General features: G+C 56.5%; 1 protein-coding gene and 1 pseudogene across 1 annotated transcript; one reads left to right on the plus strand and one right to left on the minus strand.

The window, feature by feature from the left end:
* Window positions 1-408: 408 nt before the first annotated feature.
* Window positions 409-10,861, minus strand: LOC134352713 (N-acetyltransferase 8-like). Its single transcript, XM_063060113.1, has 3 exons — window positions 10,778-10,861; window positions 3,078-3,393; window positions 409-1,559 (listed from the first exon to the last, which is right to left on the minus strand). The coding sequence occupies exon 3, from the start codon at window positions 1,548-1,550 to the stop codon at window positions 753-755; it is 798 nt and encodes a 265-aa protein (XP_062916183.1). The 5' UTR covers window positions 1,551-1,559; window positions 3,078-3,393; window positions 10,778-10,861; the 3' UTR covers window positions 409-752.
* A 330-nt stretch (window positions 10,862-11,191) lies between these two features.
* Window positions 11,192-15,280, plus strand: LOC134352424 (basic proline-rich protein-like; annotated as a pseudogene).
* The last annotated feature ends 83 nt before the right edge of the window (window positions 15,281-15,363 follow it).

The following is a 15,363-nucleotide window of genomic DNA, read 5'->3' on the forward strand; positions in this document are numbered from 1 at the left end:
AGTGAACTATTGTCTGTTGTACAATGTAGTGGAAAGGTGCATGACAACAGAGTGCACGATGTGGACGCTGTGCCCCGTGGTATATCGAGTTCTCCGCTGTCTGTATGGGATAGAGAGGTGGTGCCCATCATCACTCCCCTCCCCTGCCACTCCCATCACCCTCCTGCCCGAGTGGAAGAGCAAGATCCCACAAAGAGACAGGGACAGGGTTAATGCCTGGGTGATCCTTTCAGTCCTCTGAGGGACCTGAGGGACTATCCTTCAGTAATCCCATTGAGGGATGGTCGATCAATTCTGCCAAGGGACCATCCCTCAATCCCCCACACCGATGGACTAAGTGAATCCCCACACTGGGATTGACCACCTCCCTACCCCCACCCCCACCCCCACTGAGGGACTGTCCCTCAATCGCTCTGTCCTTTAATCCCTCCCTTAACGATAAGAGACCGTCCCTCAATCCCCTATCCCTACCGGCGGACCATTCCTGAATTCCCCCTCCCCATCAAGAAACCGAACCTCAAAACCCCCACCGAGGAATCATCTCTCAATATCCCGCACTGATAAACAGTAGTTCAATCCCCACACTGTGGGACCATTCCTCAACACCATCCATCGTGGAAATGTCCAAATTCCTCAATACCTGCTACGGGGCGTAATTCAGTGAGGGACCGTCGGACATTTCTGACTCCGTCTCATGGAACAATCACACAATGCTCTAACAGTCATCCTAATCCCTCCACTGCAGGCCCAGTTCAGGCCCCGAGCCCCGCCGAGCCCCCTTCCCCAGGGTGGGTGTCTGAGAGGCGGAGGGTTAGTATGTAGTCGGTGACTTGGCAGAGGAGTTGGACCAGAGGCCCGATCTCAGGCGGGGGGTAGGCCTGGTGTAGGCGGAAACCGGCCGCCTTGTACAGGGGCAGGGCGGCTGTGTTTGTCGACGAGGTGTAGATGAGGCAGAGGCGGTAGCCTCGGGCCCGGGCAAAGCGCAGCGCCCGGCAGAAGAGAGCCCGGCCCAGCCCGCAGCGCCGCAGGCCCGGTGCCACGGCCAACCGACACAGCTCGCAGCTGCCGGCCGGGCCCTCTGTCTCGGCCATGACTGCCACCATCCCCACCAGCGGGCCAGCCCCGCCCAGCTGGGCCACCCACAGGCCGGCGTCGCGGGGCCGCAGGAAGTAGCCGTCGATGTCGGCCAGGTCTTCCTGCAACGGTCCGGCGGCCGAGGCCCGGCCAAAACGCAGGCAGGCCCCATAGAGGGAGGCGGCGGCCAGCGCTGGGCCCATCAGGGCGGCGGCCCAAAGCCCGGGCCCCGGGCCCGGCCACGGGCCTAGGAAAGGCAGGGCGGCACAGAGGCCCAGCAGGGCCAGGACTGCGGGCCGCTGCAGAGCCTGGCGGAAGGCCGTCCCCACTTGCTCGGCCGCCGCCTCCTGGTACAGCCGCCGCACTGCCTCGAAGTCACTGGGCCAGCAAGGCCGAATGGTGAAGCCTCCCGGGACCTCCTCCACCTCCACCTCTTCCTCATCCTCCTCCATCCGCCTCCTGCAGGGCTCGGCCATGCTTGGAGCCTGGGGAGATAGAAGAGACAGATGTTGGAACCTTCCTTTCCCTCCCACCCCTCAGCCCCTCCCTCTTTCTCCACCTTTCCCTCTCCCCTCCACCCCATCTCCTCAGCTTGCCCACTTCCCCATCTCTCCTCTCTCCCCACACTCCCTCCCTCCATCCCCATCCCCTGTGCCCATTCTCCCCGTCCGCCATCTCCCCCTCCCCATCAGCACCTCACCCCCTCCTTTCTGAATTTTATAAACATTTGTCTGGTCTCCCCTCCATCCTCCGCTTCTCCACATTAAACAAATTTGCCTGACCTCTTCTTGCAGTTCGCGCTCTCTAATCCTGGCAGCACCCTGGGGAACCCCCAACCCCACCCTCTCCGAAGCCCCCTCACCCTTCCCGTCAGGGGTGACCAGGACCGCAGACAACACTCAGACGTGGTGGTGGGGTAGTGTAGCGGTCAGCACTCCGGTTTACAGTACCGGAGACCCGGGTTCAATTCCCACCGCTGCCTGTAAGCAGTTTGCACGTCCTCCCCGTGACCACGTGGGTTTCCTCTGGGTGCTCTGGTTTCCTCCCACAGTCAAAGACTGGTTGGTTAATTGTTCATTGTACGTTGTCTTGAATAATTGTTCATTGTATGTTGTCCTGAATAACTGGTCACTGTACGTTCTCCTGAATAACTGGTCACTGTACGTTGTATGTTGTATCGGGGGATTGCTGGGTAACACAGCTTGAAGGGCCAGAATCTCAATAAATAGATAGATGGATTGATAGACAGAGAGATCGACAGACAAATAGACAGATAGATAGACAGACAGATAGATACAGAAATAGAGATAGACAGACAGGTTGACTGATAGACAGACAGACAGATAGAGAGATAGACGGACAGGCAGATATATCTATCTATAGCAGAGTTTTATAAAGCTGCAACATATCTTCCCAACTCTTGATCTCAGTTCATTGACCAATAAAGGTGAGCACGCCATCTTCCCCACCCTATCAGGCTGGGCAGCCTTGTTCATAGACTTGGCCACCACTCTCCCTCTGTAGGTCAGCACTGTTCCGGAGCCCTGCCTTTTACATCTGACCTGCCAAGTACAAGTCCTGCCCCTCTCTGCCACGGATCCACATCCCACTGTGTCCTTTGGAAATCCTCTATTTCGTCTGCGATGATCAGTGATCTCAATTTTCCAGCAGCACTACTGACAGCGTCCTGACAAGTTGCATTTCCATCGGGTACGGGAGCAGACGAGCATCGGACAGGAATTCCCTGTGAGAACGGCTGAGAGGATCATAGGGGTCTCCCGACCATCCATCGGGGGAATTTATCAGGAGCGCTGCACATGCATTGCCCGTAGTATTATCAAGGATCCCACCCACCCACCCAGCACCCTCTTCAACTTTCATCAGGCAGGAGACTCCGATGGATAAAGACAAGGATGGTCAGGATCTGAAACAGTTTCTTCCCCAGGCCTTCTGAACTCCCTGAGCATCGCATTTGAAGTCTCACCGGATAATTGGTACTGTACCTGACAATTTAAGTGTCTGGAAAGGGAGGGTGTCGGGACCGGAGGCGAGGGTCGGGCCGATTTCGTGCGGAGGCTGCGAGACTGCCCCGGCTGCCGTGCCTCGTGTCCGTGAGCTCCGCAGCGGTTGCCCCGCGGCTTTGACAAACTGAGACCGAGGCTTCGGGCCTACTCCGGCTGCTCTGGGGATTCGGGGCAACAAACTCGATTCGGTTCGGAGTTCCGCGCGTGCTTCAGTTGTTTACGTGGTCTGCGCACTGCGAGTTGCTCTTACTTTTCCAGCCGGGCTCAGTACTTGAGTTTCTTACTCTCTGGCTGCCTGTAAGGAGACAAATTTCAAGGTCACACAATTTACACCTTCCTTTGATATTAAATGTACTCTGAATCTTTAAACTCTTACTTTCCTAGGTTATTGAGTGTTATGTGTACTACTGTGCTTTACACCCTGGTTTGGAGAAGAATGCTAGGTTATTTCGATCCTCTGCAGTAGCCCCCACTCCCCCACCTCCCCCAGACCAGCCGGTGTTTCAGCCGGTCAGAATGTTCCCCATGGTACATCTATAAGGTGAGGTTGGGGGGGGTTAATTCAAAGGAGATGTGAGGGGTAAGTTTATTTTTTAACCAGAAAGTGGTGGGTGACTGGTATGTGCGCTGCTGGAGCGATGCTAGAGACAGGTACAATAAAGGTGACGAAGGGAGCTTTGGAACGGACGGACGGACGCGCAAGGGAGTGGGGAAGCCGGAAATCTGGCAGCGGGGCCACAGGGGTGTAAGGCCTGTACGTGGCGAGGCCAATCAGCCCACTGTCTGTGCTGGATCACAGGGTCATCCAGAAATCCCCCTTCAGTGACCCCGTAACCCATCTCTCCCCACATACCAGGGGAATCAGACCAAAGACCCAGAGTAGAGTCACACCGCACAGAACCAGGCCCTCTGGCTCAGCTGGTTTTACGCAGCAGCCAATCAGTGACCAGGATTGATTGGCAAGTGGAGAGGCTACTGTTGGAGTGGGCAGTGTTAGAGCGGGGATTTTGAGGGTTTAGTTCTTCGGCACTTCAGTGAATGCAGAAAAGCCGTGGGTAGGTTTTTTTCCTCCAGTTTATTTATTGTTTTCCTTCTTTATTTTTGTTATACATACCTGGGCACGTGGCCAAGTGGTTAAGGCATTCGACTAGCGACCTGAAGGTTGTGAGTTCAAGCCCCAGCCGAAGCAGCGTGTTGTGTCCTTGAGCAAGGCACTTAACCACACATTGCTCTGCGATGACACCGGTGCCAAACTGTATGGGTCCTAATGCCCTTCCCTTGGACAACATCGGTGTCGTGGAGAGGGGAGACTTGCAGCATGGGCAACTGCCGGTCTTCCATACAACCTTGCCCAGGCCTGCGCCCTGGAGAGTGAAGACTTTCCAGGCGCAGATCCATGGTCTCGCAAGACTAATGGATGCCCTATCTTCATACTTGTTCACTTAGAGCAGTAAGGGATGCCAGGCAGGAGACTGGAACGCTCCTCTCACGGGATGTGGGAAGGCAGGGAAGCCTCCAGTGCCCCTGACGACTACAACTGCGAGAGGTGCATCTTCCTGCAGCTTCTAACGCTCTACGTTAAACACTTGGAGCTGGAACTGGATGAACTTCGGATCAGTCGGGAGGCTGAGGGGGCGATAGATGGGACATAGAGGTAGTTACACCCAAGGTTCAGGGCACAGGGGATTGGGCGACAGTCAGAATGGGGAAAGGGGCTAAAGAGCCAGTTCAGGGCACCCCTGTGGCCATCCCCATCGACAACAGGTATACCACTTTGGACACGGTTGGAGAGGAAAGTCACAACGAGGACCCTGGCACTGAGACTGGCTCTGTGACTCAGGAGGAAAGGGGGGAAAAAGAGAGGCGAGCTGAGGCGATGGGGGATTCATTGGTCAGGGGAAGAGAAAGGAGGCTCTATGGACGAGAATAAGATTCCCGGGTGCCAGGGTCCAGGACATCGTGGATTGAGTTCTCAGCATTCTTAGGTGGGTGGCGGGGGGGGGGCGGGGTTGAGGTCCATGCAGGTACCAATGACATGGGTAGGGTGAGTGATGAGGTTCTGCACAGGGAGTTAGGTGCTAAGTTAAAAAGCAGGACCTCCAGGGTTGTGATCTCAGGACTGCTACCCATGCCTCGTGCTAGTGACACCAGAACTAGGAAGATTATACAGTTTAATATGTGACTAAGGAGTTTGTGTGGGAAGGAGGGCATAAGATTATTGGATCATTGGGGTTTCTTCCAGGGAAGGTGGGACCTGTACAGAAGAGACCGTTTGCACCTGAACTGGAGGGGACGAATATCCCAGCGGGAAGGTTTGTTAATGCTGCACGGTGGGGTTTAAACTAAAGTTGCAGGGGTATAGGAACCAGAATGCCAGAGCAGATTGTGGAGAGGTTGTGGAGACTGGTGTTGTTTAGACATTAGATAAGGTCAGGAATCAAGAAGTTCAGCTTGGTGTGAGTAATGTTCTGAGCTGCGTATATCTCAAAGCAAGTACTACTGTAGGAAAGGCAGATGAGCTCAGGGCAGAGATCAACACATCAGTGGCCATCAGTGAGACTTGGTTGCAGGAGAGGCAGGACTAGCAGCTCAATATTCCAGAGTTCCATTGTTTTAGACACATCAGTGCAGGAGGGATTAAAGGGGGAGGGATGGCGTTACTAGTCAGGGAAATTGTCACAGCAGTGATCAGTCAGGAGAGACTGGAAAACTCCCCTAGTTAGGCTTTATGGGTGGAAATGAGGAATAAGAAAGGTATGACCACGCTCATGGGGCTATATTATAGACCACCCATCAGTCTGCAGGATTTAGAGCTACAAATTTGAAGGGAGATCACAGACTGATCTGAGAAACATAAGGCTGAGAAAATTGGTGATCTTAACCTTCCACATATTGACTTGGACTCCCATACAGTTAAAGGACAGGATGGGATATCAAATGTGATCAGGAATGCTTCCTTCACCAGCATACAGAAGTCCCAATGAGAGTGTGTGCAAATACTTGATCTCCTATTCAGGAATGAGACAGGGCAGGTGACAGAAGATTGTGTACGGGAACACTTTGCATCTACTGATCATAATGCCATTAGTTTCAAAGTAAATTTTGAAAAAAATAGATCTCGTTCCCAGGTTCAGATTTTAAATTGGAGAAAGGGCAATTTTGATGGTATCAGAAAGGATCTGGTAAGGGCGAATTGGGACAGGCTGCTTTCTGGCAAAGGTGTACTTGGTAAGTGAGAAGCCTTCAAAAGTGAAATTTTGAGAGCACATTGCTTGTATGTGCCTGTCAGAATAAAAGGCAAGGATGACATTTGATATTGAGGCCTTGGTTAAGAAGTACAAGGAACTGAACAGCAGGTATAGGCAGGTAGGGACAAATGAGGTACTTATGGAGTGGAAGGAATACAAGAAAACTCCTAAGAAAAAAATAAGAAGGGCTAAAAGAATGGACGAGGTGCCCAAGCAGACAAAGTGAAGGGGAATCCCAGGGGATTCTACAGATATGTTAAGAGCACAATGTTTGCAAGGGACAAAATTGGTTCACTAGAAGATCAGATTGGATTACAGAGGAGGAGGTGTTTACTGTCTTTAAGCAAATTAAAGACTGTTGGGGTGGGGGTTGCTATCAGAGATATTTAAAACATCCTTAGCACTAGGCGAGATACTGGAGAACAGCAGGATAGCTGATGTTCCATAGTTTAAAAAAGGCTGTAAAAATAAACCAGGAAATTATAGGCCAGTGAGCCTGACATCTGTAATGGGAAAGCTATTGGAAGGTATTCTAAGGGACCGGATATACAGTGGCATGCAAAAGTTTGGGCACCCCAGTCAAAATTTCTGTTACTGTGAATAACTAAGCGACTAAAAGATGAACTAATTTCCAAAAGGCATAATGTTAAAGATGACACATTTCTTTAATACTTTAAGCAAGAAAACTTCTTTATTTCCATTTTTTACAGTTTCAAAATAACAAGAAAGGAAAAGGGCCGGAAGCAAAAGTTTGGGCACCCTGCATGGCAGTACTTAGTAACACCCCCTTTGGCAAGTATCACAGCTTGAAAATGCTTTTTGTAGCCAGCTAAGAGTCCTTCAATTCTTGTTTGGGGGATTTCTGCCCATTCTTCCTTGCAAAAGGCTTCTAGTTCTGTGAGATTTTTGGGCCGTCTTGCATGCACTGCCCTTTTGAGGTCTATCCACAGCTTCTCGATGATGTTTAGGTCAGTGAACTGTCAGGGCCATGGCAAAACCTTCAGCTTGCGCCTCTTGGGGTCGTCCATTGTGGATTTTGAGGATATGACCAACAAACAAAAAAGGAACTGGGCAGTCCATTTTGAGGGTGTTACGTACCCCGTTACTGGGTTGCCAAACCAGCAGAAATGGATCACTCAGTTGGAGTCTGGATTACTAGAACTAAGCAAGTTTTATTAAAGAAACAAGCAACACAGTACTCTAATCAAAAGGATAATAAATGCAACAGTTCAGCAATGATAAACACACATGTGCACAGAATTCAGATAACAGGATCAATCAAGCTCTATCGTTGTCTAGGGGTAAATGACCAGTTTCAAAGTGACGCAAAGTTCAGTTCAATTGAGTTCAGTTCATTTCGCAGTAATCACTGCCGTGGCAATGGACAGTGGGGGGAAGGAGAGAGAGAGCAAAACGAATGAATATTCACGGCTTCCACACAGACCTTCGCAGTCAGCTTTCGGGCGAGTCCTTTCTAATGTCATCTGAGGTCACTGACCGTGACCCCTCCATTTCCAGATACGATCGTTTCCCTGCGGTGAACCTGGCACCCAGGCAAGGGTGGACACACACCAGGTTCCCGTCGATTGTGCCTTTCCATCCTGTGCCTTTATGGCCCGGTACTTCCCACCGACTTGTGAGAGACGCACCGCTTCCAGGGTCTCGTTACCTCGGGTGTCGTGTGTCTTGCCTTAGCGAACCTGCCCCTTTTTATCCCCCTGCTGGGGTATCGCCTGTCCATCACTTCAAACAGTTCAGGGTTCAAAGGGGGGAGCCGATCTTGACAGCTCTCCTTCCCTTCATTAACATCTCCAAATGCTGCTCCATTGTTTTCCTTATCTCTCTCCTGAAGACAGGTGGCAGACCAACTGCTGATCCCACTGGTGCCAGCACAGGACAGCTAACATCTTAATCTATGTGTATTCTTGTCACAAGGGTATGACCAAAAAAAAAGAAAGAAAGACTTTCTGATCAAATCGAAAACTTCAAAAAAAAGATTGAAAGAGTAATAAATCAAATTAAATGTAAATATTGGATAAAAGGTCACCAGGTTTGCTCGAATTTAAAGGATGTATCAAATGTCTGACTTCTTATTTTCTCTAAACTTAAACAGGACATAATAGAGGAGAGCCAGTAAAAGACCGTAGGTGGATTAGAATCCTTCCACTTCAATAAAGTGGCTCTCCTAGCCAGTAAGGTCGAAAAGGCTATCATACATTGAGCGGAAACAGGAATATTTCCTGCTTCCGATGGGATAATTCCAAAAATTGCCGTAAGCAAATTAGGTTATAGATCGAAATCCAAAACTTTTGATAGTGTTTTAAAAGCATCTCTCTAAAAGTTATCTAGCTTTATACAAGACCAATACATATGAGTTAAAGTGGCCAACTCAGTATTACATCTGTCACAAATAGGATTAATATTGGAGAAAATACGCGCCAGTTCATCCTTTGACATATGGGCCCGAATGCACTACCTTGAACTGTATCGAGGAATGACGGGCACAAATAGATGAGTTGTTAACCAAATGAAGAATTTTACTCCATTGATTATCTAAAAAAGACTCTTGAAAAGAATTGAAAGGCTCTTAGCTGGCTACAGAAAGCGTTTACAAGCTGTGATACTTGTCAAAGGGGGTGTTACTAAGTACTGACCATGCAGGGTGCCCAAACTTTTGCTTCGGGCCCTTTTCCTTTTTTGTTATTTTGAAACCGTAAAAGATGGAAATAAAAAAGTTTTCTTGCTTAAAATATTAAAGAAATGTGTCATCTTTAACTTTCTGCCTTTTGGAAATCAGTTCATCTTTTACTCGCTCGGCTATTCACAGTAACAGAAATTTTGACCGGGGTGCCCAAACTTTTGCATACCACTGTATGTGTATTTGGATAGACATGGACTGATGAAGGATAGTCAGTATGGCTTTGTGTGTGTAGGGCACGTCTAAACAATCTTATAAAGTTTTTCGAGTAAGTTACCAGGAAAGTGGATGAAGGCAAGGCGGTGGATGTTGTCTGCATGGACTTTAGCAAGGCACTTGACAAAGTCCCATATAGGAGGTTGGTCAGAATGCCTGGCATTCAGGATGAGGAAGTAAATTGGATTAGACGTTGGCTTTGGGGGCGAAGCGGGAGTTTGGTAGTGGATGGTTGCCTCTCTGACAGGAGGCCTGTGACTCGTGATGTGCCGCAGGGACTGGTGCTGGGTCCATTGGTGTTTGTCATCTGTATCGATGATCTGGATGATGTGGTTAACTAGATCAGCAAATTTATGGATAACATCAAGATTCGGGCCGCAGTGGACAGCGAGGGAGGCTACCACGGCTTGCAGAGGGATCTGCGTCAGCTGATAAAATAGGCTGAAAAATGACAGGTGAAATTTAATGCAGGCAAGTGTGAGGTTTTGCACTTTGGTAGGACCAGCCAGGGTAGATCTTACACAGGGAACGGTAGGGCACCGAGGAGTGTGGTAGGACAGAATTAATTGAAAATGGTGTCAAAGGTAGATAGGGTCGTAAAAAAAGCTTCTGGCCCATTGGCTTTCACAATTCAAGGTATTGAGTACTGGAGATGGGATCTTATGTTGAAATGGTGTAAGACGTTGGTGAGCCCCAGTCGGGAGTATTGTGTGCAGTTTTGATCACCTACCTATAAGAAAGATATAAGATTGAAAGAACAGAGAGAAAATTGACAAGGATTGCCAAGACTTGAGAACCTGAGTGATAGGGAAAGTTTGAGTCTGTTGGGACTGTTTTTTCCTTGGAGGGTAGAAGATTGAGGGGAGATTTGAAAGAGGTATACAAAGTTATGGATGGCATAGAGAGGGTAAGCACAAGCAGGCTGTTTCCACTGAGGTCGGGCGGGACTACAACCAGAGGTCACGGGTTGAGGGTGAAAGGTGAAATGTTTAAGGGGAACATGAGGGTAAGACAGAGATAGATAGGTTCTTGATTAGCCAGAACATCAAAGGGTATGGGGAGAAGGCAGGGGAGTGGGGATGACTGGAAGAATTGGATCAGCCCATGATTGAATGGCTGAGCAGACTCGATGGGCTGAATGGCCTACTTCTGCTCCTATATCTTATGGTGGTGAGAATGTGGAAGGAGCTGCCAGCGGAAGCGAGCTGGATTTCAATGTTAAAATAAGTCTGGATACGTAGATGGATGGCCGGGATGTGGAGGGCTATGGTCCCGGTGCGGGTCGATGGCAGAAGGCAGTTTAAATGGTTGGGTACGGTCTAGATGGGCCGAAGGGCCCGTTTCTGTCCTGTCCTGTAGTTTCCTATGACTCTGTGACCCAGGTTCCCACCACGCTCGCACCATCTGCTCTCGAAACCTTTCCTGTCTGTGTACGGTAACCGTTTCAAACGCCTTCCAGCCCGAACCCCGCAGTCACCCACAACCGGGCCGGAGCGCCGCGCAGCGCCGTCTTTTACCTGCGAGAGAGCGATGTCCGCCGCGGAGAAAGTCAGGGTTCCGGGCAGGGCCAGGAAGGGGAGGGGAGGAGGGGAGGAGGGGAGGGGAGAAAGGGGGAGGGGAGGGGAGGAGAGAAAGGGGGAGGGGAGGGGAGGGGAGAAAGGGGGAGGGGAGGGGAGGAGGCTCCGGCGGCGCGATGGGGAGGGTTTCCCTGAAATCATGGGTTACTTCCTTGGTTCCCTCTCTTGCCCACAAACACCGAGGTGGTGCCGTCGGCAGGGACACGGGAGAAGTACTGGAGATTCCGGCCGCAACCTTGCATAAGTTTCCTCCAGCCTCCAGATTCATCGCCCTGGCTGGCGGTATGCCTCTCTGCTCCCCCCTCCCCTCCCCCTCCCCTCCCCCTCCCCCTCCCCCAATTCCCCTCCCCCTCCCCCTCCCCCCCTCCCCTCCCCTCCCCTCCCCCCCCCTCCCCTCCCCCTCACTTCCCCTCACCCTCCCCTCCCCCTCACTTCCCCTCCCCCTCCCCTCCCCTCCCCTCCCCTCCCCCCCTCCCCTCCCCTCCCCCCCTCCCCTCCCCTCCCCTCCCCCTCCTCCCCTCCCCTCCCCCTCCTCCCCTCCCCCTCCTCCCCTCCCCTCCTCCCCTCCCCCCTCCTCCCCTCCCCTCCCCCTCCTCCCCTCTCCGCTCCTCCCCCTCCTCCCCTCTACCCTCTTCCCCCCTCCTCCCCTCTCTCCCTCCCCCCTCCTCCTCCCGTCCCTCCCCCTCCTCCTCCCGTCCCTCCCCCTCCTCCTCCCCCCTCTCCCCTCCTCTCCTCTCTCCCTCCCCTCCTCCTCCCCTCCCCTCCCCCTCCTCGCCTCCCCTCCCTCCCCCCCTCCTCGCCTCCCCTCCCTCCCCCTCCCCCTCCCCCTCTCCCTCCCCCTCTCCTCGTCCCCTCCCCCCCTCTTCCCCTCCCCCTTCCCCTCCCCCTTCCCCTCCTCCTCTTCCCCTCCTCCTCTTCCCCTCCCCCTCTTCCCCTCCCCCTCTTCATCCTCCCCCTCTTCCCCTTCCCCCTCTTCCCCCTTCCCTCTTCACCCTCCACTCCCCCTCTTCCCCTCTCCTCTTCCCCTCCCTCCCCTCCTCCCCCCTCCCCCTCACCCCTATTCCCCTCCCTTCCCCTCACCCTCTTCCCCCTCCCCTCTTCCCACTCCCTCCACCTCCCCTTCCACTTTCTCCCCTTCCCCCTCCTCCACCTCCCCTACCCCCTCCCCTACCCCCTCCCCTCCCATCCCCCCTCCCCTCTCCTCCCCCTCCCCTCCCCTCCCCCAACTTCCCCGCCCCATCCCCTCCCCCTCCCCTCCCCTCCCCTCTCCTCCCCCTCCCCTCCCCCTCCCCTCCCCCCTCCTCCCCCTCCCCTCCCCCTCCCCTCCCCCCTCCTCCCCCTCCCCTCCCCCCAACTTCCCCTCCCCCTCCCCTCCCCTCCCCCTCCCCTCCCCCCTCCCCTCCCCTCTCCTCCCCCCTCCCCTCCCCTCTCCTCCCCCCTCCCCTCTCCTCCCCTCCCCTCCCCCTCCTCCCCCTCCCCTCCCCCTCCTCCCCCTCTCCCCCCTCCCCCTCCCCCCTCCCCTCCCCCTCTCCCCCTCCCCCTCTCCCCTCCTCCCCCCTCCTCCCCTCTCTCCCCTCCTCCCCCCTCCTCCCCTCTCTCCCCTCCTCCCCCCTCCTCCCCTCTCTCCCCTCCTCCCCCCTCCTCCTCCCCTCCCTCCCCCTCCTCCCCTCCCTCCCCCTCCTCCCCTCCCTCCCCCTCCTCCCCTCCCTCCTCCTCCCCCATCTCCCCTCCTCTCCTCTCTCCCTCCCCTCCTCCTCCCCTCCCCTCCCCCTCCTCCCCTCCCCTCCCCCTCCTCCCCTCCCCTCCCCCCCTCCCCCTCCTCCTCTCCCTCCCTCCCCTCCCCCTCCTCCTCTCCCTCCCCCTCTCCTCTTCCCCTCCCTCCCCTCCTCCCCCTCCCCCTCTTCCCCTCCTCCTCTTCCCCTCTTCCCCTCCCCCTCTTCCCCTCCCCCTCTTCCCCTCCCCCCTTCATCCTCCCCCTCTTCCCCTTCCCCCTCTTCCCCCTCTTCCCCTCTTCACCCTCCACTCCCCCTCTTCCCCTCTCCTCTTCCCCTCCCTCCCCTCCTCCCCCTCCCCCTCACCCCTATTCCCCTCCCTTCCCCTCACCCTCTTCCCACTCCCTCCACCTCCCCTCTTCCCACTCCCTCCACCTCTCCTCTTCCACTCTCTCCCCTTCCCCCCTCCTCCACCTCCCCTTCCCATCTCCACCTCCCCCTTCCCCTTCCACTCCTCCTCTCTCTCCCCCACCCCCATCTAACCCTCCCCCTCTCCTCTCTTCCCCTCCCACCCTACCTCACCCTCCTCCTCTTCCCCTCCCTCCTCCCCATCTCTTCCCTTCCCTCTTCCCTTCCCTCCCCTCTTCCCCTCCCTCCCCCTCTTCCCCTCCCTCCCCCTCTTCCCCTCCCTCCCCTACTCCCCTCCCTCTCTTCCCCTCCTCATCTTCCCCTCCCCCCTCCTCTTCCGTTCCCCCTCCCCCTTCCCCTCCCTTCCCCTCCCCTCCCCCCACTTCCCCTCCCCCTCCCCCCCACTTCCCCTCCCCCTCCCCTCCCCCTCCCCTCCCCCTCCCCTCCCCCTCCCCTCCCCTCCCCCCTCCCCCTCCCCTCCCCCTCCCCCCTCCCCCTCCCCTCCCCCTCCCCCTCCCCTCCCCTCCCCCCACTTCCCCTCCCCTCCCCCCACTTCCCCTCCCCCTCCCCTCTCCCTCCCCTCCCCCTCCTCCCCCTCCCCTCCTCCTCCCCCCTCTCCCCTTCTCCCCCTCCCCTACCCCCTCCCCTCCCCCTCCCATCCCCCCTCCCCTACCCCCTCCCCTCCCCCTCCCATCCCCCCCCTCCCCTCCCCCTCCCCTCTCCTCCCCCTCCCCTCTCCTCCCCCTCCCCTCTCCTCCCCCTCCCCTCCCCCTCCTCCCCCTCCCCTCCTCCTCCCCCTCTCCCCTCCTCCCCCTCCCCCTCTCCCCTCCTCCCCTCTCTCCCTCTCCCCTCCTCCCCTCTCTCCCTCCCCCTCCTCCCCTCTCTCCCTCCCCCCTCCTCCTCCCCTCCCTCCCTCCCCCCTCCTCCTCCCCCTCTCCCCTCCTCTCCCTCTCCCCTCCTCTCCCTCTCCCCTCCTCTCCCTCTCCCCTCCTCTCTCCCTCCCCTCTCCTCTCTCCCTCCCCTCCTCCTCCCCTCCCCCTCCTCCCCTCCCCCCCCTCCCCCTCCCCCTCCCCCCCTCCCCCTCCTCCCCTCCCTCCCCTCCCCCTCCTCCCCTCCCTCCCCTCCCCCTCCTCCCCTCCCTCCCCTCCCCCTCCTCCTCTCCCTCCCCCTCTCCTCTTCCCCTCCCCCTCCCCCTCTTCCCCTCCTCCTCTTCCCCTCCCCCTCTTCCCCTTCATCCTCCCTCTTCCCCTACCCCCTCTTCCCCTATTCACCCTCCACTCCCCCTCTTCCCCTCTCCTCTTCCCCTCCCTCCCCTCCTCCCCCTCCCCCTCACCCCTATTCCTCTCCCTTCCCCTCACCCTCTTCCCCCTCCCCTCTTCCCACTCCCTCCACCTCTCCTCTTCCACTCTCTCCCCTTCCCCCCTCCTCCACCTCCCCTTCCCCTCTCCACCTCCCCCTTCCCCTTCCACTCCTCCCCTCTCTCCCCCACCCCCATCTAACCCTCCCCCTCTCCTCTCTTCCCCTCCCACCCTACCTCACCCTCCTCCTCTTCCCCTCCCTCCTCCCCATCTCTTCCCTTCCCTCTTCCCTTCCCTCCCCTCTTCCCCTCCCTCCCCCTCCCCTCCCCCCCTCTTCCCCTCCCCCCCTCTTCCCCTCCCTCCCCTACTCCCTTCCCCTCCCTCTCTTCCCCTCCCCATCTTCCCCTCCCCCCTCCTCTTCCGTTCCCCCTCCCCCTTCCCCTCCCCTCCCCCTCCCCCTCCCCCTTTCCCCTCCCCCCTTTCCCCTCCCCTTTCCCCTCCCCTCTTCCTCCCCCTCCTCCCCCTCCCCCTCTCCCCTCCTCCCCCTCCCCCTCTCCCCTCCTCCCCTCTCTCCCTCCCCCCTCCTCCCCTCTCTCTCCCTCCCCCCTCCTCCTCCCCCTCTCCCCTCCTCTCCCTCTCCCCTCCTCTCCTCTCTCCCTCCCCTCTCCTCTCTCCCTCCCCTCCTCCTCCCCTCCCCCTCCTCCCCTCCCCCTCCCCTCCCCCTCCCCCCTCCCCCTCCTCCCCCTCCCTCCCCTCCCCCTCCTCCCCTCCCCCTCCTCCCCTCCCTCCCCTCCCCCTCCTCCTCTCCCTCCCCCTCTCCTCTTCCCCTCCCCCTCCCCCTCTTCCCCTCCTCCTCTTCCCCTCTTCCCCTCCTCCTCTTCCCCTCCCCCTCTTCCCCTTCATCCTCCCTCTTCCCCTACCCCCTCTTCCCCTATTCACCCTCCACTCCCCCTCTTCCCCTCCCCTTTCCCCTCCCCCCTTCCTCCCCTCTTCCTCCCCCTCCTCCCCCTCCCCCTCTCCCCTCCTCCCCCTCCCCCTCTCCCCTCCTCCCCTCTCCCCCTCTCCCCTCCTCCCCTCTCTCCCTCCCCCCTCCTCCTCCCCTCCCTCC

This window comes from Mobula hypostoma, chromosome 10 (genome assembly GCF_963921235.1).
Source record: "Mobula hypostoma chromosome 10, sMobHyp1.1, whole genome shotgun sequence".
NCBI classification, from domain to species: Eukaryota; Metazoa; Chordata; class Chondrichthyes; order Myliobatiformes; family Myliobatidae; genus Mobula; species Mobula hypostoma.